This window comes from Bos javanicus, chromosome 6 (assembly GCF_032452875.1).
Source record: "Bos javanicus breed banteng chromosome 6, ARS-OSU_banteng_1.0, whole genome shotgun sequence".
NCBI classification, from domain to species: Eukaryota; Metazoa; Chordata; class Mammalia; order Artiodactyla; family Bovidae; genus Bos; species Bos javanicus.
The window spans coordinates 30,300,939-30,327,036 of NC_083873.1; the positions used below are offsets into that span (position 1 = coordinate 30,300,939).

At 35.2% G+C, this 26,098-nt stretch overlaps 1 protein-coding gene across 13 annotated transcripts in view; it reads right to left on the reverse strand.

Annotated features, from left to right (window-relative positions):
- PDLIM5 (PDZ and LIM domain 5) overlaps positions 1-26,098 on the reverse strand; it is a 234,419-nt gene that overhangs the window by 82,680 nt on the left and 125,641 nt on the right. For 3 of the 13 annotated variants that reach the window (XM_061419654.1, XM_061419655.1, XM_061419653.1), the window contains exons 4-9: positions 17,667-17,709; positions 15,635-15,726; positions 8,289-8,303; positions 5,719-5,736; positions 5,233-5,405; positions 4,846-4,882 (exon numbers count right to left, since the gene is read on the reverse strand). In XM_061419654.1, coding sequence (XP_061275638.1) covers positions 4,846-4,882; positions 5,233-5,405; positions 5,719-5,736; positions 8,289-8,303; positions 15,635-15,726; positions 17,667-17,709 — 378 coding nt within the window. Of the gene's footprint in view, positions 1-3,159; positions 4,306-4,845; positions 4,883-5,232; positions 5,406-5,718; positions 5,737-8,288; positions 8,304-12,211; positions 12,229-15,634; positions 16,054-17,666; positions 17,710-26,098 lie in introns of those variants that run through there. The other 10 variants (XM_061419662.1, XM_061419657.1, XM_061419656.1 and 7 more) reach the window with 7 other exon arrangements.

Below are 26,098 nucleotides of genomic sequence, written 5' to 3' on the forward strand. Positions count from 1 at the left end.
GCTAATACATTTGATTCTAAAATGTTCCATATGGAAAATTATAAAAAATTTATTAAGTACTGTTTATTAGTTACAAGATCTTATCACATTTATTCAGTTAATATTTTTTTGTTTTGAAGCTTATTTCACTAATTCATTCCTATAGCCCTGATTATATCTGATTACTTTCTCCTTTTTTTTTTTTTTTTGCCAGTAAACCTGCTTTATTTCAAGGATAAAAAATAAAACACTACAAACACTAAGGTAGGAAATAAAAGTTATTTATAATAGAAATACCTTTACCTACTTATTACTCCCAGGGTATTTCTGATGCAATTGGCAAATAGACATCCTTTCCTCAAGGCAGAGAAAAGTAAACATATCTTTGTTTTGAATTCCACACGTTTCAGGCTGCCCTAAACTGATCTTTCACTAATGATTTCCCTAAATGGTGTTGTAATCTGGTCTGTGATGTAAAGAGAAGCAATGAGAAGTGTCCCAGAACGAACGATGAGAAGGTGAAGACCAGAACCACACTGAAGAGAACAGATACAAGTGAGGTTCAACCTGAGATGTAACAGAGCTAGCATGTACCCTCCAGTTCAGCCCTACCTGTGCTGCGACGGCCAGGCTTCCTCCCCACCCTCCCTCCAATCGCTTCACTGCCGGTGGGCAGCTCCAGGAAGGCTTGGAACAAGCGATGTCTGCAGCTGCAATGATGTGTGAAAACCAAGACAGTTTTTCACAGAGGACTAAGCTGTCAAAGTCATCACTAAAGTATGAACAGAGCATTATATGCCACATTTCTATACATAAAAGTTCTGTTTTTAAGTGACTTTATGTGTGTTCTGGGGCATTCTGTTCCCTACAAATATGTTACAAGATACATTAGTGTCTCCCTTTTTTCATCTTCAATAGATCTCAATGGGAAATGCATTACATTGATCAGGGCTGGCACTAAGTATGTGGAGTAAACTTTATTTAGAAAGTTGATTACCTCCCTGATTCTTCATTTCCTAATTTTACTTGAAAGTGTTCAGGTATGATAATCACCTTTAAACTTCCCATATAAAATGCTGTGGGCAAAAAAAAAAAACCAAAAAACAAACAAACAAAAAAATAAAATGCTATGGACAGTATTGGGAATACATTTTATTTGTCTATATGGATTAAGAGTTATGTTTTGTATCATGCTTCCCCCCTCACATACCACATTCTGGCCACACTGTTCTTTCTGTTTTGTATACTTGCTCTGCTTCCTTCCACTTTGGGGTTCTCACACTTGTTTCCTCTGTCTTGAGCACTCATCCCAAGTCAAAAAATCACCTGGCTGACACCTTTTTCCCCTTCAGGGAATGCCATTAAGGTCATCTCCTCAATGTGTACATGTGTGATAAGGCGCTCAAGTCACGTCCAACTCTTTGCCAGGCTCCCCTGTCCATGCAAACAATTTAAGTGATCCCACCCTGCCTAAACCAGATTTCCTTTATATTAACTTACTATCTTGGTAACTTAATTACCACAGATGATCTTGTTTACATATTTATCTGCTATTGACTCCTAAATCCCTAGCACAGGGTGCTATGTGCTAGGGATTCAAGTATTCAGTAACTACTCATGTGAAAGAATGAAAGTAGGCAATAAATAAATATTTAAAATTTATAATATTTTAAATATACACTGGCAACTATAACAATTGCAAAATTATTTGGGGAAATCAATTCATCCCACATTTCTGAAAAACAAAAACATGAATAAAAGAAAACTCTCTTAACATCACACCTTTTACTAAACAAGCTCTCTAGGACTGTTTTTATCTGAGTTTTCCCAAAGGGCATAAGAATGTACAAAATGAGTAGGTTTCTGTTTCCACAAATAATTGTTTTTCAAGGTATTAACAACAAAAAAAAGATTGACTATGTGGGAGTCATTCTAGCTTCTGACTGTTAAAATATTAAAAGAAAAAAATGGTGAAAATTCTTAAAAGTAACATTTCCAATTTTACATGAAAAACAAGCCTGTTGATAAAGAAAGTCTGTTGAAGAGAGGCAAACAAAAACAAGCTATAAATTAGGTCACTAGACTTACAACAATATTTTTGCAAGACGTTTTTATAATTTTTGGCTAGCTTTTAAGCTTGGAATATAAGATGTCCCAGGAGATTAACTGAGCACAGGAATTCAACCTCTGACAGGGTCAAACAGAATGTCCTTTGCGATCCTGGCTGAACATTTACCCGCATACTCATGGATCATTCCATTTATCTAAATCTATGGTTTCAATGAGACATTATTTTATTTTTAATTAGGTATGGTATTAAAACTCTAATTTTCAATGGTACCTATTTCAAGTTATATGGTTTTACATACACATGTTCTCTTTTTTTTTATTAAGGGAAAATTATTTTATTTACCTAAAACTCTCTTTCTAGTAGCTCTTTCTCTTAACTCTGAAGTTTATTCTAGAAATCTGATTCTTTTAAGATACCATGTTTACTCTAGCCAAGACCATTCACTTTCACAAGAATTTTTTTTTCAAGCATCATCTCCTGAGATTAGTGAAGAATTATAGGGTATATGAAAACATGGCCTAAGAAAATATGTTTTCTTATAGAAGCCAGAGACACAGTAGCAACTGGGACTGATGTCAGAGACATAAAATCATAAGCAGTATCTGAAGAACTGATACAATTAAAAGAAAGAAAAGTACTGTAGTACAAATGAACACAGATAAATCCTAGAATTATTTTTAAAAACACATTTGGCATGCCAAATTTTAAACGGTAATCACTAACTGAAATTAATGTTAGTTTCTCCAAATTATGAGGCAGTTTCTCTACCCTACAATGACATTAAAATCAAGAATACCTGGAAAAATAAAAATGGAACCTTGATTGAAGACAAAGATGCTTCAGCAATAATTTTCACACAAAGCCTAATTCTATGTTGTGCCCCAACCTATTCTTACGTGTTTCTCACAAAAGATGTTATATAAAATAATGTAACATTGCACAGAAAAAATATCTTTGTCATATTCTATGCTCACATTTTAGCAATCTCAAAAAATTAAAAAAACATGTTCCAAATTAAATCAAGAGAAATATTTATTTTACCCAAGTGGTACTGTAAAGTCTAGAGAGTTTGTTACTGACTTCAAGGAAACAGAAAACAACTACAAAGCTAAGTTAAAGGCAACTTTATTACAATACTTTTCCAAACTTCAAAACGCATTCATTATTGAATTTAATCTAATATATAATACATTATATTACAAGATAGAAAGCATTTCTGGTCAGATATTTAGCGTGCACGTTATCTCCCAAAACAGAGACTCCTAGAAAGAGCAACAACGCACAATTATTTATATCACTAAGGAAACTATTTCTCTGATGTCATGTAAAGAATCATTCATATTGCAATTTATTTTATGTTCATTTACCCTGTTTTAGAAATAAAGCAAAGCTATCTTGTCTACATGTTACTAGTTAATACCTAGAAGTTGTTTATACCCTAAATGTATCCACCAGCTTAGAGATACTTCCTTTGGTAGAAAATAGGATTTTTAAACTAACCAACCAAAAGAGCACTTTATTTCCCCACTGCAAATAGAAGCAGAAATCTCTTCTTTCCTTTTTTTAGGAGCCAAATCTGGGCCTCCTGCTCTTCAGACAGCCATCCTCAATAGCTCTTCCTTTAAAACATACCCAAATTATAACAAACTCTATTTATTCTAATAAAGCCATTTCTATTTATCTTGCCTCTGTATTTGCTTACTTAGAAGCGTTTACAACCTACTCTGAACATTACATAATAATGAACTTTAAAGTAACCTTGGGAAATGTAATAAGATAAAGAAAATATTTTCCCAGTTACACAAGGACATTATTTTCACTTAAGCTTCAACCAACCAACCCAACTGCACTTACGAAAAGAATTCCTTTTCCAAGGTTACTCCCATAAAAACAATAAAAACACATGTAAATCCATTGAATCAGTCTAGCTCCTTACTGTTCTCTCTTGGTTTAACATTTGTGGGCTACCAAATAGCACAAAACATGTTCATCCTCCTCGTTTTCGAAATAGCAGGAAATGGTTAGAAAAGTATAGAAAGGTTCTATTTTTTCTTTCATAAGGCAAATTTAATACAGATTTGGCTAAGAAGTTGGAGAAAAAGAACAAGTGAATGAAAAGGTATGTGCTGCCTGCTGGGGGAGTGGGGGCAAGCCTCAGAAATCACTGTACGTTAAGAGCACGTGCTGAAACTTCATGGTGCCAGTCACGTAATTTTGTGTATTTGGGACTAAAGACGTGAAGGGGTATCTTTTCCCTGTGGAAATAAAAAGAAAAGAAAAAAGAAAAAGAGATTGATAGAAGAGTTGTAAGAAAGAGAAAGAAAAGTTTCTACATTTAGATCACCATGCAGAAAACATGCCTTCTAAAAGCTTAGTCTCACAGAGCTGTTTGATTTAATAGCAAAGATTTTAAGGGTAGAGCATTTTTAGAAATATGGAAATTAATCTATAGAGCCCTCTTGGAAACTTCAATCTTTGTTCCCCAAATGAAGCAACTGCAAGACACATGAACTCATTCACAGAGATCTGCAGTGTTAGCAAAGCACCCCCAAATATACCCTTCTGCCCACTTACTTCAATACTGAAGAAAACAGGCCACAAACAAAAAATTCAGACATTATCAACTAAATTAAAAACCTCTAAATCGTGTATTTAAGTACCACAAAAGGCACCCAAGTTAAGCCCCTAGTTGTAAAGACAAAATGCCATACTATTCCTTTGAAAAGGTGGAAAACAAAAACAGAGACCATTCATAAAAGGAAAGCATTCAATTTACCAAAAAATGCACCACTTACTTTGCTTTCTTTGTATTATCAGCTTCAGACTCTTTCACTGAAATAAAATAAGCAATGTCCAATATCAGTTAGCTTTTTTAACTTTTATGCAATTACCTTTATCAATTAATATCAAACGGTTAAGTTACCAGAGCCACTAAAAAATTCCTATATCACTCTACTGTTATTGACTGTACTGTAGTCAGTACTACAACTATTAATATTTCTATACTTTTTTAACATAACTCTTCTAGGCTGGTTACTTATTTACAGTACCACTAGGCATAATTTAAAAGCAAACTGTTTCAGGAATATTACTATTTCCCAGTAACTGTCCAGCAGTCTAAATGCTACGCTCTGTGGCAAAAAAAAATATTCATCCAATAGAATCCCTAGCTATTTACTTACGATGTTCAGTCCCAGTGATCTGGGCAAGGATTCGGAAAGAACGAGACTGAGTCGTTCCAGTCCTCGGACGCCAGTCTTCAGTATCCTCAATCAGTCTCTTCTTGCTGGCATCGCTGTGAGTAGGTATGTGATAAAACTCGGTATTACGATCCATAATGTGTTTTCTTGGTGGGCTAGGGTTAAGAAGGAAAAAACAAAAATTAAAATATTTTTAATTACATTAAGGCTAAAATATCCTCTCCCATATTATTTACAAGTTATACATTTAAGCCTCAATGTTCCTTTTGTATATTTTGCTTTTTTCAAGTATGTGCGACATACATGTATATGCTCAGTCATGTCTTTCAGGCATACTCACATCTTTTTCTTAAAAAAAAAAAAAAGCATCCTTTTAAAAAGTATACTAGGCTTTTTAAGTTTTAAAAAAAGGTACTTATATGATAACATAAAATTATAGTATAAATATCTATTCAACAGAAAGGTTACCGTTTGGGTGGGATTTTCCTTTTAATTGACAGAAGAAGGCAGCAGAAGAGAGATTTCCAACATGAAGAAAAGGAAAAGAAAAGAATAAGAAAAGAAGGAAAATAATAAGAAATTGCAAAGTCCACAGTAATTAAAATCAAACAATTCAAAATTACTTGTATTATTCATCTTCTGGCTAACAAAACAGATGTGAATTATATTCCCAAGCATGGTTAAATAGGGGTACTATGCTGCTAAAATGTGTTGGCTTTCACAAAATTAAATGATCATTTCCTCACTAGGCCCAAGAGCCAGGAATAATTTAATTTAGTACAGGCCGAATCAGCAATTCAAAACACAATTTTGAAAAGGGTCAGAACTGTTATTTTCTATAGTATTCTCATTTATGTGTACAGATATCCCTCACCCTAAACAAAGTTAGGTGCAGGATCATCAATGTGAAGAGATGTAGTGTTACACAAATGAAATGGAAACAAACGAAATATTTATCAAAAGACCAAGATACAAATCATGGCTCTGTGACTTTTCAAATACATAATTTTGGACAAGTCAATCTCACTGAGTCTCAATTTTTTCATTTATAAAATAAAAATATGAACAAAGTAGCACTGTCTTCAGGGTTAAATGAAATAATATATATGAAAGGGATTTGCAAACTACAGAGTTCAAGAACCTTAGGTTTGCTAAGAATATTCATTTTTATATTAAGAAAGCATAAATATTAAGGAATTTACAATGTACATTATTATAACACTTTAAGATCTAGGTAACTTTATAAATACTCCCCCTTCTCAACATCTCCAGGCAACGTAGGATAAATACTAATGAGTTTCGAGTTTCAATTCAGAAGAGAAATAGGAACCTGAGTATGGACTAGCAGACACCCAGCACAAGATCCAAGCAGAAAAAGTACCCTCAGAGTGTCAGATATGCATGGAAACACCTGTTAGATTAACTCACTGCTAGAAAATCCTACTGCTATCAGAATGCCACACGACTGCTGTGATTTTAACAGGGATACGATCAAAACCTGTCACAGTACACATTTCTGCCCCAGTGACATGACAGAATTAACGTTAACACTAGCTGTGCGGTCAGACAATAGTTCTAAGCATAATCTTCTACTCAGTGTACATTTTATGCAAGTCATTTAACTTCTACAAGTTTCAATATTTCCCTTCTAAGAAATGGGGATTTTATCTACCTTAAAGGGTTGTTTCGAGAAATAATAAGATAGGTAAAGTAGGTAAAATGTTTCCCGGAGTAGGGAACAAAAAGTAATCACATAATGGTGTTCTTTTATGATTACTAGAAAAATTATCTGCAATGCATATTCTAAGACTATAAGTCATCTAGGGCTTCCCTGATGGCTCAGATGGTAAAGAATCTGCCTGCAATGCAGGAGACCCTGGTTCCATCCCTGGGTTGGGAAGGGAATGGCTACCCATTCCAACATTCTTGCCTAGAGAATTCTGTGGACAGAAGAGCCTGGTGGGCTATAGGAATATATATATTTATGGATGTATATAAATCATCTATATATACGTAACAAAATAGTATTATATATAATACTAATAATAGCATTTTAATACTATTAATATTTAATGATTATGTTTAATAGTAATTCAAATTATTTATGATAAAATTTCAATAACCTGGAAGTGAAATACCTGAAACACCTTTTACTAATAGTGAATAAAATCTCCTAGTTCTTTTATAAATAATTTTTTAAATTAGAAAATAACATTATTTCATAAATACATTGACAGATTCCTAAACAGGCAATACTTTATCTTATGCAATTATTTGAAAAACTATTTTTAAGCTACTAAACTTACAGTTTTAAATTTCTCTATAATCAGTAAGTGTTGTTTACTCTTAAATGGTGCCAGCTGTAGGTATTTTAATCCTCTATAAAAGGTTTGGGTTATAAACATACAAAAGAAAAAAATGTCTAACTAAGACACTAAGATTAATAGAATGACACCACTTAAGAATATTTTCTAGCTACGACACACTTGAAAAAGTATACCACATCTCAGACTCTGTGACATTCACCATGGCTTACGTTCTATGTCAAGTGATAGAAAGTTTCTAAACTTTTACTGGCTTTGACACTCTAGACTCTTATGATTATGATTAAATAAGGGAATAATATGAGTTTTATTTTTAAAATTCATTTGGGATAGAACATACTATCAAGAGCAAATAATTTATTTCAAAATAGACATTAAAAGTAGCAAGTTTATTCAAATTTTTAAAAAAATATTAAACAAGGGAGGCCCCACCTACATCTCTGACTCCAGTATCTGCTGTCTATAATACCTATCCATCTTTCTGAAGACAAGTTTTTCCACTGCAGAAGTGTGGATTTTCTAAACACACCCACTAATTCATATGAAGTTCTCTGACATGAAAAACAAGTTTCCTAGTTTCCTCAGCATATCGGAAAATGCTAAGCAATGAGAAGAAACTGATAAAATTTGCTGATGGTGTTAAGTTGAAAGCCAGATGAAAAGTTACAGAGACAATGATGAAAATTATAAAGAAACCAGTGATTAGGTACTTACACGGTGCCAGGGTTACTGAAGGAGGAATAATACACACAAAAAAAGATGTGACAGAGGGGAAAAGACATTGAAGTTCCCAGGATGATGGAAAACATAGATGAGGCCAAAAAAGAAGAAAAAAATGAAATAACAAAATTCAAAACACTGAATTTACATGAAAATTAAGATGCTACACCAAACATCATGCTTCAAAATAATTATGTAAAAGGCAGACAAACAAAAATGAACAAGTGTTAGTTGAAATTCTATCACATTGTTATTATTTGGATAACAGTTTTATCTATGCTGCTTGTTTCCAAAAACACTGAAAAATAATTTGTGTATTAATGCTAGATCAAGCAATGGCACCCCACTCCAGTACTCTTGCCTGGAAAATCCCATGGACGGAGGAGCCTGGTGGGCTGCAGTCCATGAGGTCGCTAAGAGTCGGACACGACTGAGCAACTTCACTTTGACTTTTCACTTTCATGCATTGGACAAGGAAATGGCAACCCACTCCAGTGTTCTTTTCTGGAGAATCCCAGGGACGGGGGAGCCTGGTGGGCTTCCGTCTATGGGGTCGCACAGAGTCGGACACGACTGAAGCTACTTAGCAGCAGCAGCAAGCCTCAAGTTACTAACACCAAGAGAGAAAGATCTAATATTTAAAATATTTTCTTTGCTGTTGTTGTTTAGTTGCTAAGTCGTGTCTGAGTCTTTGGCAATCCCATGGACTGTAGCCTGCCAGGCTCTTCTGTCCATGGGATTTCCCAGGCAAGAATACTGGAGTCAATTGCCATTTCTTTCTCCAAGGGATTTTGCTGACCCAGGGATCAAACCTGCATCTCTTGCATTGCAGGCAGATGCTTTACCACTGAGCTACCAGGAAGCCTCGAATATTTTTTTCTAGGTTTCTATAAAATGTATTTTATCCTACAATGTGTCTAACAAAAGTCAGAGATTAAAATATAAATTAGATGTCAGATGTAGAAACAGATCATTTTAAAATCACTTTAAAAATTAGAGCAGACTAAGAAAATCTGTCATTCTCACATAATATAACAAGTATATATTAACAAGTATAGTCTTCTCAGATGATTTATTCTGAACCATACATTACAAGTGAATGATACACTTTTGAAAATTTCCTCTTATTTTTTAAAATGTAGTGATTGTGATGAAAGACATATGAAGCAGTGGGTCATTAATAATGGGCTATTACTCAATTTTCATACTCTCCCCTGTTATTACCACAGCCCTCATGCACAAGCAAATCCCAGGAAGTTTAGAAGTGATTTGTAGGAACTCCAGAGTACTATATTAGCAGCAGCATAATTACTGCCCAGAAAGACATGTCTGATATATGGTAAAAGAACTAGGTTAATAACATCTAAAGAGGGAAAATAAAATTCATTCACATAGCCTATTAAGTATCGGATCATTAAAAACAAATATATTCATATTCCATTATATATAAAGAAGACAAGTATTAACTCTATATAGTTTCTCAACACATTGTTCAATCAATTCTACTACAATAAAGTTTAGTCAGAGTAAGTAAAAATTCATTATAAATATAGTAAGAAAAAGTGCCTATCACTTTGAATGCTAAGACTGTACAGTGAAGCTAAGCTGTATTTCCACATCAAAGTCAGTGTCATAAACTCAATAGAGGGCTGAGTTTTGCTGAGTGGGGGGTGAGACACAGGATTAAGTTAATCTCAGTAATTTATGGGTATTTACTCTTCTCTAAGCCCTCTTATTCAATGAAAAGTACTCTCTCCTCTGCCTTGACACTTCAAATAGCAGAGAAACAGTTCTGGAAAATAACCTCCTCTGACCAGAATAAAATCTTAGAAATATATTTGAACATTGCAAAGTTTGAGAAAGAAGGTTTATGTCAAAATGAAGTTGTGGGGGTGGAGGTATTCTATGATGTGGTGAGGGGTAAGCAGAAGAGGGTTGATTGGTTAAAGTCTAAAGATGTCAATTTTAATATGCTGAAAAGGTATTTTCATGAATTTTAAAAGTGTGTCCAAGTGGAATAGCCCATCATACAACACAGTGGCATCTGTGCCAATGGGGCAGTCAGACTGACATGGCTCTTCACCCTGACTATGCTGCCCACTCCCTCTATGCCTGGACAAGCTGCAACCCCCAGGAGCTTCTTTTCCCTCAACAGTGAACCAGACTACATTCTCTATCTTTGGATAGAGATATGTCTATCCAATGGATACTTCTCTATCTTTCAGACTTCCTATAGGGGCATATGTTTACATGCTCTTGAAAGCACTTTGATAACTATACAAATACAAATTTGTTGTTAGAATAGATCCTCCAGCTGCTCTATATAAAAAAGGCACCGTTAAACCCAACTGTAGTTTATGCACATTATCCATTCATGTAGTTTCAATTCACTCAATTTATCAAGACTATAACCATTAAAAACAAATACCAATTCAAAGTAACAGAAATAAGTTCAGGTCACAAACAGGTGACAGAGTAAGACACACCAAAATTTGGCTTCAAAAGTCCCTAGGCTCCAATCTTGGCTCTATCACTTTCAAGCTGCATGCTTAGAAATTTAAGTAACTTCTCAAGGTCCAAAGTTTAAATGCGAATTCAATCACATACTGCAGTTAAAAACATATAGCACAGTGCATACTAATATTTAGTAATTTAATGAATATTATCCTTGAATGTTAAAAAATATGCATTTAACCTAAATGTGGGTTATTTTTTCAAGTCCCATTTTCCCCCCTTACAAGTCAAATTATTACACTGGCATCTTATAACTAGTGAAAGCCTTTGTGTAATAAGAATTTAACTTTAAGTAGACAATCAATAAATCAGGGTTTGGGGATGTTTCTCTAGTGCACTGGTGTATAATATTCTTATATGACTGTAACATGTTCCTTGAAGTGAAGTGAAAGTCGCTCAGTCATGTCCAACTTTTTCCAACCCCATGGACTATACAGTCCATGGAATTCTCCAGGCCAAAATACTGGAGTGGGTAGCCTTTCCCTTCTCCAGGGGATCTTCCCAGCCCAGGGATCGAACCCAGGTCTCCCACATTGCAGGCGGATTCTTTACCAGCTGAGCCACAAGGGAAGCCCTATTCAATTAGTGAGATCATAACCATACTGGAATAAAGTTCTCTAATTTAACAATAATAATAATTATTATTATTCAATAGCTAATTCCCTCAAGTGTGTCTAAGATATTCCATATTTTCAATTCTACTCTAGAGTATGATGAGGAAATTTCAGCATATGCTCAGAATAATCATAACACAAAATTAAATTCTTGTCTAATGTGATTTTTATCAACTTTAAAGCTAGTAATCACTAGTTTATCATCAATACCAATAGACACAAAGTTTTGACGTGGTGATTTCCAATGTCTATGCCAACTACATGTGATACTTAACTAATTGCAAAGGTGTAGAGACCTTCTATCAGCCAATGACACACAACTGCATACATAGAGTTCTACATCTTTCAGCAACACTGGCTGAAAAATCAAAAAGGTTCTTAGAGATTCTACCTGGGAAATACTGGGTTTTGATATGAATTTGGAAGTCAACTCAGTTTTATAATATAGACTATTCACTAGTGGCACATGTATTTATGCTTTCTCTTCTGTCTTTCTCGTCTAACAGTCTTGACTGCTACAGATTACCTGCAACATAACCTCTTTTAAACTGTTATACAGCAAACCCCACATATACTTCATGATGAAAGTTAAACACTACTATTTATTACCATAAAGCAATTCACCACAACATAGCAATGCAAACAAAACTTATTGAAAAGACTAAATGTGGTTATTCTAAATTACAGCTCTTTTGCAAAATTTAACTTAATTTTGCAAAAATCGGGCATTCATGCTGTTTACTCATATATAAATCACCATATTTCCTCTCCAGTAATGTGGATACTAACTTTGTCACTTTTGTTTTCTGCAAAGAGAAAAGCATTTAAAAATATTACTACCATATCATATTTTGTATCTTTCAAGGCCAGGTTCATCAAAATACCACATACGAACTGTTAGAAGAGACTGCAGTCCAATGAAATTAAAATTAATAAAGAATACATGAAAGACTTACCTCTTGAACGCAGTGGCACATTATAATGCAAGAGCATATGGAAAGGAAAAAGGTAAATTACTTAAACTACGTGATTCAAAATGGATTCCCTTCCAGTTTGGAATATAAAACTCCATTTTGCTCTAAGTAGAGTAAGTGAAAAGTGAAGCAGCTCAGTCATGTCTGTGTACATGAAATGTACAGACCCCATGGACTGTAGCGTAACCAGGCTCCTCCCTCCATGGGATTCTCCAGGCAAGAGTACTGGTGGGGGTTGCTATTTCCTTCTCCAGGGGATCTTCTCAACCCAGGGATTGAACCTGGGTCTCCCACATTGCAGGCAGACGCTTTAACCTCTGAGCCACCAGGGAAGCTGCGGCTTCCCCTCAAAGTAGAGTAAGGAGAGTAGTAAAGAAAATAGTAAGCCAAGACTACAAATTCATATATGAAGAAGGTGGACTAAAAATTTCTAAAATGTGCCTCGTTCCATTATTATTTGTAAGAAGGAACAAGAATGCTAGCATAGTATTATTAATATTCTAAAAATATCAATAGTTGTTAGATTTCATACTATTAGGATAACTATTTCTCAGTAATGATGCATAATTCATAAGTACTCATTGTGTCTTATGTTTATTATAAAACTACATAAATTTGAGTGGGACACCTATAAAAACTAATAGTCCTCCTGCTTTGAATAAAAACATAATCTATCCATTTAACTTTACATCCTTATAAACTCCTAAATTTTTGGTTACTGGCAATTAGGTTTTAAAATAAAGAGTAATAAAAAGTAACAACTCTCAACTGTGAAAGACATTTGTTGCAATCATTTGTAACACTATAAAAATATGGAAAATTCAATAATCACACATTTAGTAAAAAGGCTGACAGTGATTTCAGGAAAAGAGTTTGACACCTGATGCAGGAAATATATTCATTAATACCACAAAACACCTGCTTTTCAAAATGACATCACTGACTAGTAAAGAGTAAAATATGAGTTTTATTTTTTGATTTCTCTGATCTAAATGTAGTAAGAGAAACAGCAGAAAGAGCACTGCAAATTTGTCTATAGAATTTCACAAAAACCACACTTTTGTTTTCATAGTAATCAAGTTTTCATTGTGCTAACACATCGGGTCAACACCTGAAATTAAGCTACTTTTAAATGCAATCAATTTATAAATGCAAAGCAGTAACTTGCTTGTTAATGATGCAAAACATATAACAGTCCCTTTTGTCCTGAATCTTGGACAGTGCAGGACACCAGATGTGTGCTCAATAACTACATGTCAACTGACTAAGAAACCACTGTAAAGTCCCTGTAACTATATCACTGCCTACAAAGTTGAAAATAATAAGTCATTTCAGGAATCACCAAAGCTACACCCATAAAACACAAAGTTTCAGCTTAGTGTTTTCAATATAATAGTTTTCTGTAACCTCAGTTTTGCTTTTATCTCTACAATTTTCTTTTTTTTTTAGCTTTTTTTTTTAAATTTTATTTTATTTTTAAACTTTACAATATTGTATTAGTTTTGCCAAATATAGAAGCCTTCCTTATAAAATTTTATGAAATGTTAGGAAGGAGAAAAGATTTTAACTTAAACACTTCCTTCAAAAGAAGTATTTTTTTCCTACTGAACCTGGAATTTAACAAACAAAATAAACTTCTGCTTTTAGTCTTCCATGAGACTGCATTTGATAGGCAGCATCTGTCTTTTCAGGGGGCTTCCCAGATGGGTCAGCAGTAAAGAATCCTCCTGCAATGCAGGAGACACAGGCTCAATCCCTACATTGGGAAGATCCCCTGGAGAAGGAAATGGCAACCCTCTCCAGTTTCTTGCCTGGGAAATCCCATGGACAGAGGAGCCTGGCGGGCTACAGTCCACAGGTTTGCAAAGAGTTAGACACAATTCAGCACACACACATCTGTCTTTTCAAGATATCTACTTTGATTACTCTAAAATCTATCATCTTAAAATAGACAAATCAGAAAAATGACAACCAAATGCACCTCAACACTACATACTATTTATCTTCCTCATAAGAGAGAAATAACTTTCTTTGAAAGGCACTAGTTTTCCTCAGTATATACATCAAAACTTTCAAAAGTCACCCACAACCACAAAACCACACATAGGGCCCAGGAGCTGTGCTTCCAGACTTGCTCCTGGAACCCTGCCACCTTCTTTTTCAAAGCCCCCAAGTTACCATGGGAGCAGTCCTATGAAAGCACAGCCCCTACATTACATGAATTAACATTCAGAAGGGATTATCTCAGAAAGGACCTAACTACACAATTATTTTAATTATATTTTCCTGGGACCTGACATTGGTTAAAAACAATCATGCATGCAGATTATTTCCTTTTAAAAGACACTTTTGTCACAATAAATCTGATCAAAATGACTTTACAGAAGTGACTTTGGTTTACATGATAGTCACTGGATTCCAAAAATAAAATACCCATCTATAAATGGGTATTCAATTTTTTAAAAATCTGTGCCACAAAAAAAGAGGAAAATTATAAGGAATGGATTCTCAGAAAATTATTATAACATTATATATTTAGTGTCCACTGTTTTAAATCTACTCATTTTAGAAAAATGTTTACAATGAAAATATTCTCTAATTTGCTTCTGATGTTTTTAAGCATCCGTTAATGTTACTGTCCTCTCATTACTGTCTGCTTTTAAAGACTAAATTTCAGTGTAAGTTTATCTGAAAAGAATGTGGCTTAGCCAGCTGACCTAAGCTAATGCATCATACATAGACATGAGTCAAAACTAAATTTATTTTCTGTCTTCAAAATACTTCCTAGAAAAACAGCTTCTTACAAGCTTCTCATTTCCTCTCTCTTTAGCATGAGATACATAAGCTGACACAACTGCAACCATTCTATTTCAACTTTTGGTGATTCACAAAAGAATGGAAAAATTGAGAAAGAAAGATTCAAGATTTGCCTTGCATTATAAGGGCCAGCTGCTCCACGCTGTTCCAGACTTGGAGAAAAAGGGTTACAGAGTCCGTTACATGATTCATAACAGGTCAAGATGCATAATTAGGTTTGGATTAACCTATAATTGCCTTGCACAGAGTGCTGTATTGTATATAACATAAAGCTACATCACATGTTAATGAAGCAAATGAAACTTCATTTCCCTTCTCTCAGAGAACAACTGATTTTGGGGGTGGGTGGAAATTAAGTGTTGCCTGGAAATTGCCTGAAAGAAGAGTTTGATAAGAGCAGAAAGCACCCTCGGCCACCTACCCATTTTGCTGTTTACTGTCACCCTGGGATCCTCTTCTCTGTCCCTCCGCTAGCTCCTGGGCAGTCTCGGCACACACGCTGGTGACTGTGGGCTGCCGTGGGACATTAACTGCAGGTTTACCAGCGCTCAGCGCAGATGACCGCTGGTCAGCACTAACACTGGTATTAGCATGCGGTCCAGATGCAGCGAATGGGGGAGAAGTGACAGCAGCCACGGGTGGAGGGGAAGCATGTGATGAAGTGGTCGCGTGGGCTGGGGTGAAGGCAGACGATGGTGATGGGATGGATGTGACTTTTGGTGAAGACACAGAACCAAAGGGCCGCGGGGCCTTATTGTAGGCCATGTTGGTGGTGGAAGTGACTTTGGACACAGCAGGAGATGGAATGGGCACAGGTTTAACTACTTCTTTAGGTTCTCCCTATGTAAAATAAAAATAAACATACACAAAACACGGCAAAGACATGCAAAATAGATCCACTGAAAAGAACACACAGCTAGTTTGTAAAAAGACAAACACAATTATGTTAGCAGGTCAAACTTTACACGTTTCCAGATAAAAATAATGAGCTGATAAAATATTAGCATGCATGCTAACTGGTCTCAACATGCATAACACAGATGCACATACTGAGTAAATAAATGTTTTTTAAAAAATGAAAGGAGTTCAAAATATTTAGGAAATAGATTAGGAAAGTTATCAAAAAGCCTAAAGGCCAACATAAGTGTCAATTTAGACATACTCCAAAAGAAAATTTTTTCAATACTCCACAGTAAACAAAACATCACTAATCAAAACATTTATTTTAAAATATCCAGAGTCTCAACTACAATTCCATCTTTTAAACACGTTTAATTACTCTCCAGAGCACAATTATTTGATTCATGCAGAAGCAGCTGGACATTTCTAATTCTTCAATCAAAAAAAAAAAAAGAAGGAATGTTCATTTCCATCTAATTCAGAAATGTGAACATTCTAATTACTTTGATCTCCTTAAAAATAAAACACAAAACAAATGAAACAAAATCAATCCTTTCCCTTTTCTACAGTCCACCTATTTCTCTCTCTGGAATGTTTTGAGATATCGCTAAAGATGGAATAAAATTCTTCCCTTCTCCAAAATAAATATTCAAAAGTAACATGAGGGAAAAAAAAAGATCTTAAATGTTTCTTCACAGACATCAAAGAAAAAAAAAACTAAGATCAATTCCACCTAAAATTAACAGAATTTGTGTTTGCAAACCCCTATCGCAAAGTAAGTGTGAATTTAAAAATAAACCCAGCTTAATCTTCTATGATATTCAAGAATAAGTCCTTATCATCTCAAAAGAAAAACAATCGAATTCTTTAAAAAGTACATAATGGTAGCTCTATTATGTTTAATTTAAAGGAAGAAAAAGTAATCTAATCTTACAGAAATAATAAAGCTGAGGGGGATAAAGTAACTTAATGCCTCAGGGAATCAATATGAGCAAATTCACTGAAAAGGCACAAGTAAAATTAAGGAGAAAACCCCCCAAAGCACAAAACCAGATGTAAATGAACAATGGTTTGGGACAATTTGAAGATATATATATGTATAAAAATAGGGTACTTGCCAAAAACCTAATCCAAGAATACTCTGAAAATATAATTTAAAATATAATTTAATATTACCAGTAAACTGTCATTAAAGATTTACTGTGACATTCATTTTTGTAACCACTTATTTAATCTGTTTAGATTATTTGAATAAAGAGGCAAATTAAAAGTGAAGGTAAGACATCTGGAAATGAGTTACCGATAATATATGACACTGGAAATACTATTTAAATAATAAGGAATAATTACATTGTTTAAATAGTAAGGAATAATTACATGATAATTCTGTTATGTGTTGATTTTCACTATCGCTCATCATCTTTAAAGAACTGTGAGGAAAAACTATATGAGATCTATAAATTGTCAGTATGGCTGGAGACAGGAATGGAAGTTAGAGTGGTTCAGGAGGGACAATCAAATATTATCCCAGTAATGCTGGATTAGAAACACACCTTTTGAACAGGAACTGGCTCAAGCTTGGGTGTAGCAGATGCTCTGAGGAAAAAACAGAAAAAGGAAGAAAACATGAATTTTTGCAAACTTATTAATGAAATTTTTATTATTATGTACCTTAACATACTAAATCATCAGAATTTATAGTTTCATAATTCATGCTTTCAATTATTCACAATCTACTAATTAGTTCATGAAACTCAAATGCTGTAAGATCTAATAACTCATACACTAAGTATTCAACAGTTCTCTACACATTTAAATGAAGAAAGACAAACATCAATCCTGTTTGCTAATTAACCCATGATTAACCTTTAAATTAAGGTTATATCCCTCACCAAAAAGGGTAAAGTAAAATAAACAAAACTTTCAGTAGTTCCTGAAACAAATAACTGATCTCTTTGTCCAACAGTATCTGCCTTCTCTCTTACTATCCATGAATATGCCCAAAGAACATGTGGATCTTTGTGTGAAGATACTAAATAAATTCTGTTTGAACTGGCTCACTGAGTATTAATTTTGTATTTATATTTTAAGTGCAGATTAATGGATCTGTTCTGCTAAAACCAAACTGTAAGTTCTTCCACTAGGCTAAAACTTCAGTGAAGGCAATGATCATGGCCTACTTGAGTCTCTGTATCACCACGGCCTGGCATGTATTAATAACAGGTTATCAGTACTGAGCATAGAAAGAAGACAAAAAGGAAAAGAGGACAAAAATCCATGCATAAAACTATTCTCATATACAAATTCATTATTTTCAATCTATACTTTTTTGTATTATTACTGTCAGTTTGGTTAGCATGGACTAATAGTAACGATAATTGATTTGGAGCAATTATCTCTTATAATCATGACAAATAACCAAAGCAGCACCAATCATTACCCCCATTCTTCACAGGAGGAACTTCAGAGTTAAAGTAAATTACTTCTAGAATGGAGCTAAAGCCAACCATCCTTATGTATTACAATACACTGGCTGCAGTCAAGGACAGTAAATGATTGGAGAGCTCCTAATGACTTAAAGCTATTTTCCCAGCATTAAGGGACACGACTGAGTGACTGAACTGAACTGAACTGAAGGTATACATTAAGTTTAATAATGTCAGAAGCAGTCTAACTCCTCTTATATCACACAAGCCTGAGGATACAACAGCAAGTACAGAATTCAAGAAATGTAACCACAGTAGGTAAATAATAAGTGATAAATTTTAAGCTGCAAATCATGAGATCATTTTACTTACAGAGAAGCTAACATAGGATATTTGGTCTCTACAGTCATAACCTAGTAATGAACTCTGATCAACATTTTTAGGAGCAACTGAATTTTCCAATAACAACTAATTTGGTTAGCCAGGGCAAGCACAGGCTGAATAATTGACTAACATAATGAGAGACAACAATGGATGCTAACATTCAGTTACTGCTATGGAGAATTACACTCTGCAATTGCACAACTTTCCATGTGTGCTATCAATCAATTTCTCTTTTAGCTCATAGGCTTATTATAACAAGCAAAGGAAACAAGTTCAAGAACAGAACACTGGAATCTTTCTTTCACTGAAATTTCACAGTAAGATGCAATCACAAACGATCTACTTATTAAAACCACCCAAGACACGATTGAAATTTTGCCGTAACAGAGAGGACAGAATCCTTTTTCATCTGGACACTTAAAGGTATATGGAGCTCTTCTAGTAACACAAAAACAATATAAACAAAAGATGATGTTTAACCTGAACAGAATAAAATGGTTTCCAAGAAGAATAAAATGTATATATCCCATGTCTATGAAAACAAACCCCTTAGTTTTTTCTGGGTGTTAGTTCTTACTTGAATAGCATTAGAAACAACAACAAAAACCCCAGAATGGTTAGTTTTCACTAACTTTGTAGAGTCCAACCTCTTAATCTGTTCAGAACTTAAAGAACAAGTCTTACCATATTTTATGGATTGAAAGTTCTACAAAACTATTTCTTAAAATATAGGATTCACAAAAAAATTTAAACTGAATCTTTACTATCTAGCCTGCTCACCTTCTGATAAAGACCCACAAGTACAATGACATGAAATAAGAAAAGCAGTCAAAGAAAAGAGGAAAACCTGTCCTCAAAATTCCAGGATCAAGTCCATTACACATGAAAATTACAAGCATTATGTTGTAGGTGGAAAAAAAAAGACTGGCTTATAATTAAATATCAAACGCAACAGCTGACATTATATGCAATAAAAATTAGTTATGCTGGTTTAAATACTTAAATAGTTACCAAATGAATCATAGAATCATTGAAACTTAGACGGTTCCTTGAAGTGAAATGTAAGTCGCTCAGTCATGTCCAACTCTTTGCAACCCCATGGACTATACAGTCCATGGAATTCTCCAGGCTAGAATACTGGAGTGGGTAGCCTTTCCCTTCTCCAGGGGATCTTCCCGACCCAGATATCAAACCCAGGTCTCCTGGATTGCAGGTGGATTCTTTACCAGCTGATCCACAAGGGAAGCCCAAGAATACTGGAGTGGGCAGATTATCCCTTCTCCAGAGGATCTTCCTGACCCAAGAATCGAACAGGGGTCTCCTGCATTGCAGGCAGATTCTTTATCAACTGATCTATCAAGGAAGCCTTAGAGTTACTCTATCACATGCCAATCAGATATATGTTTGACCTCTGTTTGAATATTTACAAGAGCTCACAGTTTAAGCCATGTAATTTTTGAATATTTCTGTTAAAATGGCCTTCATTTTAGTATATTATTTTTTTAATAAACAGAACAAGTCAACTTGCCCACATTAAAAATATTAGGAAAAGCATTTTTAATGCACAGAATACATATATAAAATCTGTAACATATATGAGTTACATTTTTAAAGATCAATAGAGTACATAAATCTTACATTTAAGCATGATTACACACTCTTACAACACTAAAACTATTGTGGTTTGGGAAATTTTGAAAGCATGACAAAAGAAATCTGAAAAATTAACGAATAGCAGTAACACCAGTTTTAAAAAAATCAAACTTCACTATAACAAAATAGCCAAAAAAAAGTTACAATGTCTTTTATTTTCAATAGTGTCAAGATTTTTAAACATATTAATACATAATGATTCTGAGGATACGCTGTATTTTGTTGGAAGGATGACATATTATTACAGCTCTTATGGAAAATAATTTGGCATTTATTTATAAAAAGACTTGAAGAAATCTCAGGCCTCTTGACTTATTAAATCAATTTCTTTGAGTCTATCATAAGGAACTAATCTAAAATAAGAAAATGACTTTATGGATAAATATATTCATTCCCTATATTGTATAGGAGGCAGTGATCAAGACCTTCCCCAAGAAAATGAAATGCAAAATGAAAAAATGGCCATCTGAGGAGGCCTTACAAATAGCTGAGAAAAGAAGAGAAGCAAAAGGCAAATGAGAAACAGAACACCCACTTGAATGCAGAGTTCCAAAGAATAGCAAGGAGAGATAAGAAAGCCTTCCTCAGTGATCAATGCAAAGAAATAGAGGAAAACAACAGAATGGGAAAGACTAGAGATCTCTTCAAGAAAATCAGACATACCAAGGAAACATTTCACCAAGGAAACATTTCATGCAAACATGGGCACAATAAAGGACAGAAATGGTATAGACCTAATAGAAGCAGAAGATATTGAGAAGAGGTTGTAAGAATACACAGAAGAACTGTACAAAAAAGAACTTCATGACCCGGATAACCACAATGGTGTGATCACTCACCTAGAATGAGACATCCTGGCAAACAAAGTCAAGAAGGCCTTAGAAAGTATCTGTGGGAGAGGGAGAGGGTGGGAAGATTTGGGAGAACGGCATTGAAACATGTATAATATCATGTATGAAACGAGTTGCCAGTCCAGGTTCGACGCACGATACTAGATGCTTGGGGCTGGTGCACTGGGACGACCCAGAGGGATGGTATGGGGAGGGAGGAGGGAGGAGGGTTCAGGATGGAGAACACATGTATACCTGTGATGGATTCATTTCGGTATTTGGCAAAACTAATACAATATTGTAAAGTTTAAAAATAAAATCAAAATTAAAAAAAAAAAAAAGTATCAATACGAACAAAGTTAGTGGAGGTGATGGAATTCCAGTTAAGCTATTTCAAATCCTAAAAGATGATGCTGTGAAAGCGCTGCACTCAATATGCCAGCAAGTTTGGAAAACTCAGTAGTGGACACAAGACGGAAAAGGTCAGTTTTCATTCCAATCCCAAAGAAAGGCAATGCCAAAGAATACTCAAACTACTGTACAATTGAACTCATCTCAGACGCTAGCAAAGAAAAGTGCAAAATTCTCCAAGCTAGGCTTCAACAGAACCTGAACCAAAAATTTCCAGATGTTAAGCTGGATTTAGAAAAGGCAGAGGAACCAAACATCAAATTGCCAACATCCGTTGGATGACTGAGAAAGCAAGAGTTCCAGAAAAACATCTACTTCTGCTTTATTGACTATGCCAAAGTCTTTGACTGTGTGGATCACAATAAACTGTGGAAAATTCTGAAAGAGATGGGACTACCAGACCACCTGACCTGCCTCCTGAGAAATATGTATGCAGGTCAGGAAGCAACAGTTAGAACTGGACATGGAACAACAGACTGGTTCCAAATTGGGAAAGGAATATGTCAAGGCTGTATATTGTCACCCTGCTTATTTAACTTATATGCAGAGTGAAAGTGAAAGTTGCTCAGTCGTATCCGACTCTTTGCAACCCCATAGACTGTACAGTCTATGGAATTCTCCAGGCCAGAATACTGGAGTGGGTAGCCTTTTCCTTCTCCAGAGGATCTTCCCAACCTAGGAATCAAACCCCGGTCTCCTGCATTGCAGGCGGATTCTTTACCAGCTGAGCCACAAGGGAAGCCCAGAATACTGGAGTGGGTAGCCTATCCCTTCTGCAGTGGATCTTCCTGACCTAGGAATAGAACTGGGGTCTCCTGCATTGCAGGCAGATTTTTTACCAACTGAGCTATGAGGGTACATCATGGAAACGTCGGACTGGATGAACACAAGGTGGAATCAAGATTGCCAGGAGAAATATCAATAACCTCAGATATGCAGACAACACCTCCCTTATGACATAAAGCAAAGAAAAACTAAAGAGCCTCTTGATGAAAGTGAAAGAGGAGAGTGGAAAAGTTGGCTTAAAACTCAACATCCAGAAAACTAAGATAATGACATCCAGTCCCATCACTTCACGGCAAATGGATGGGAAAACAATGGAAACAGTGAGAGACTTTATTTTGGGGGCTCGAGAATCACTGCAGATGGTGACTGCAGCCAGGAAATGAAAAGACGCTTGCTCCTTGGAAGAAAAGTTATGACCAACCTAGACAGCATATTAAAAAGCAGAGACATTACTTTGCTGACAAAGATCCATCTAGTCAAAGCTATAGTTTTTCCAGTAGTCACGTATGGATGTGAGAGTTGCACTTTAATAAAGAAAGCTGAGTGCCGAAGAATTGATGCTTTTGAACTGTGGTGTTGGAGAAGACTCTTGAGAGTCCCTTGGACTGCAAGGAGATCCACCCAGTCCATCCTAAAGGAGATCAGTCCTGAATATTCATTGGAAGGACTGATGCTGAAGCTGAAACTCCAATACTTTGGCCACCTGGTGCAAAGAACTGACTCATTGGAAAAGACCCTGATGCTGGGAAAGATTTAGGGCAGGAGGAGAAGGTGACGACAGAGGATGAGATGGATGGATGGCATCACCGATTCGATGGACATGAGTTTGAGCAAGCTCTGGGATTTGGTGATGTACAGGGAAGCCTGGCGTGCTGCACTTCATGGGGTCGCAAAGAGTCAGACATGACCGAGCAACTGTACTGAACTGAACAGTGTAACTTACAACAGTGAAAACTAGGAAACAACTAATTAAATATACAATGAGGAAGTGGCTGTTGTATAACCAAATGATGAAACACTATACAACAATTAGAATAATTTTTAGAAAGAATTCTGAATTACATGCTAACATGCTTACTTTATGATATTAAGTGAAAAAAGAAAAATATAAAATAGCATATATGGAGCATGATTAACACATGGAAAAAACTGGAAACACACCAACATTTTAGTAGAAGTTCTCTATGAATGATATGCTTTCTCCTTTCTTGTATTTTCCACATTTTATGCACTGTACATGTTCTACTTCTTATGATAAGTAAGGCTATTTCTCAAAGTAGGCTTCACAGAAAACTACTTTTCAAAACACCCTCCCCCCAAAAAAGGTTCTGTTATCAGAGAAATGTAGAAAATTTAAAGTTACATAAGCATTGTAACCATGGGACTATTCAAAGCCTTTAAATGCCTAAAGAAGAAAACACTGTGGATCATGGTCCATACCCATGAGCTTGAAATACTCATTTCTGGAACTCATGTTTAGTATATTCATTTACTTAGGAAACCTTTCTCAAGGTTGGAATTATGAAAGGGAAAAACCCTCTGAGCAATGTTATTTTAAATAAAGAGAGTAAATCTCTGTCAGTCTGAAAAGTTTTCTTAAGTCTGCTTCAGGTGGCTAAAATTAAGAGAAATAAACATTACAATCCACAAACCCCTCAAAACCTTTTGTTATACAGCGTATCTTTCTTGACAAGCTGGTGCTTTCTTGAACGTTGTTAAGTAAGATACCCAAATACTCCGAGCATAATTTAATCAATGTTTAAGGAGAAAATCTCATTTCCTCCACCAAACTGAAATACACATTTCTCATATTCCCTGAGGAGAAAATCCTAAAAAACGAATAAGGAGATTACTTCCCCAAATTAAAATTTTTATAGTTGTCTTTCTTTCAAGAACAGTATTATACTGAGAATCTGCTCCTTTACTTTAGAAATGTTATAGATTACATATAAGCAAACAATTTTGCAAAGACAAAGTTTTAAAAACTGATGTATAATTGCTAATAATTATTCCTACATTTTTATGTTCAAATCCTGGGAAATAAGCAATGTGTAATATATAGATCTCCCATTCAACCACAGTGATCGTCACAAGTCACTTTTGTGCAGTGTGTGTGTCTGAAACCAGCAGAGATCCTGGCAATGGCTCGGTGCCACAGACAGAACAATCCACTTATTGTTCTCTCTTCCCTTGGTGCGACACTTCTGTAGGGCAGTAAGCCACGACGGGGAGAGAGGCTAGTGCCTTGGCCCTGTACTATGCTCAGCTTGTGGAATCCAAAGAACAAAGCCCACAGTGTGGTTAGAACAATCTATGTTGAAAGCTGATTGATTTTTATAAGCGCAGTATCCAAAATAAAAATCCCTGAAGCATTACAACCAGTTTCAGAACTTCTGGCTGAATGGTTGAAAGGAGTTCCAAGTTACAACATTGTATTTGAAATCACAATTTTGATGCCCTGGTTAAAATAATGTATAGGAAAAATAATACCCCAAATAATCGATAGATCTAATAAAGATTAAATCAAAGGGATCATGAAAAACTTCACTGAACACTCAATGAATTTTCTCATACTGCTGTATAAAGTAAAACTTTTTTAGCTAATAAAAATCACCAATGAATGTTCACATTAGTGTTTAAAAATAAGGAATTATGCAACAGAACTGGACTGATAAAGATTACTCACATTATTTATTATGTCTTGGTGATGCCTTCAACCATATCTAATACACTTAATTCATAAACAATCATACAGAAAAGAGAAGGAATTTCAGTTCATCTTCCGTGAGATGAGCTCTATCTAAGTTTCCCACAGCATGGCCATCTTTGGGCTCACTGACCTCAGGACCCATAAACACTAGGGCACATCATTAATCACTTTAATTGCAAAGTTGTCAATTTGCAATAACAAAGCAACTCCAGAGGGGAAAAAAGTGAGCACTCAAGTGTGTAGAGGGATGTCTCTTTAAACCATTTCCCCATATTTAATTGAACTTCTAGTTAGTCGGCTTTCCTAAAACTCAAACCTTAAACATTTAAATCACTTATGGCAATGCATCAGTGGTTTTTTTCCAAATGATTTGAGAACATATAAGGATTATTTTTTCTACAAACAAGAGTACAAAATAGCTATGTATCAGTGTGCTGTATATACAGTAGTAGTTATATATCAGGGCTTCCCAGGCAGCTCGGTGGTAAAGAGTCCACCTGCCTATAGAGGAGACACAGGTTCAATCCCTGGGTTACAAAGATCCCCAGGAGGAGGAAATGGCAACCCCCTCTGGTATTCTTGTCTGGAAAATTTTATGGACAGAAGAGCCTGGCCAGCTACAGTCCATGGGGTTGCAAAGAATCAGATACAACTAAGCATGCACACATGCAGCATATTATTAACACAATACCTTTCAGCTTATAAAAGATTATACTCACCACATACACATGTATTCATTTTCATACACATAGTTTCTTTCTCTCTCTTTGCATTTTCTCTATTAC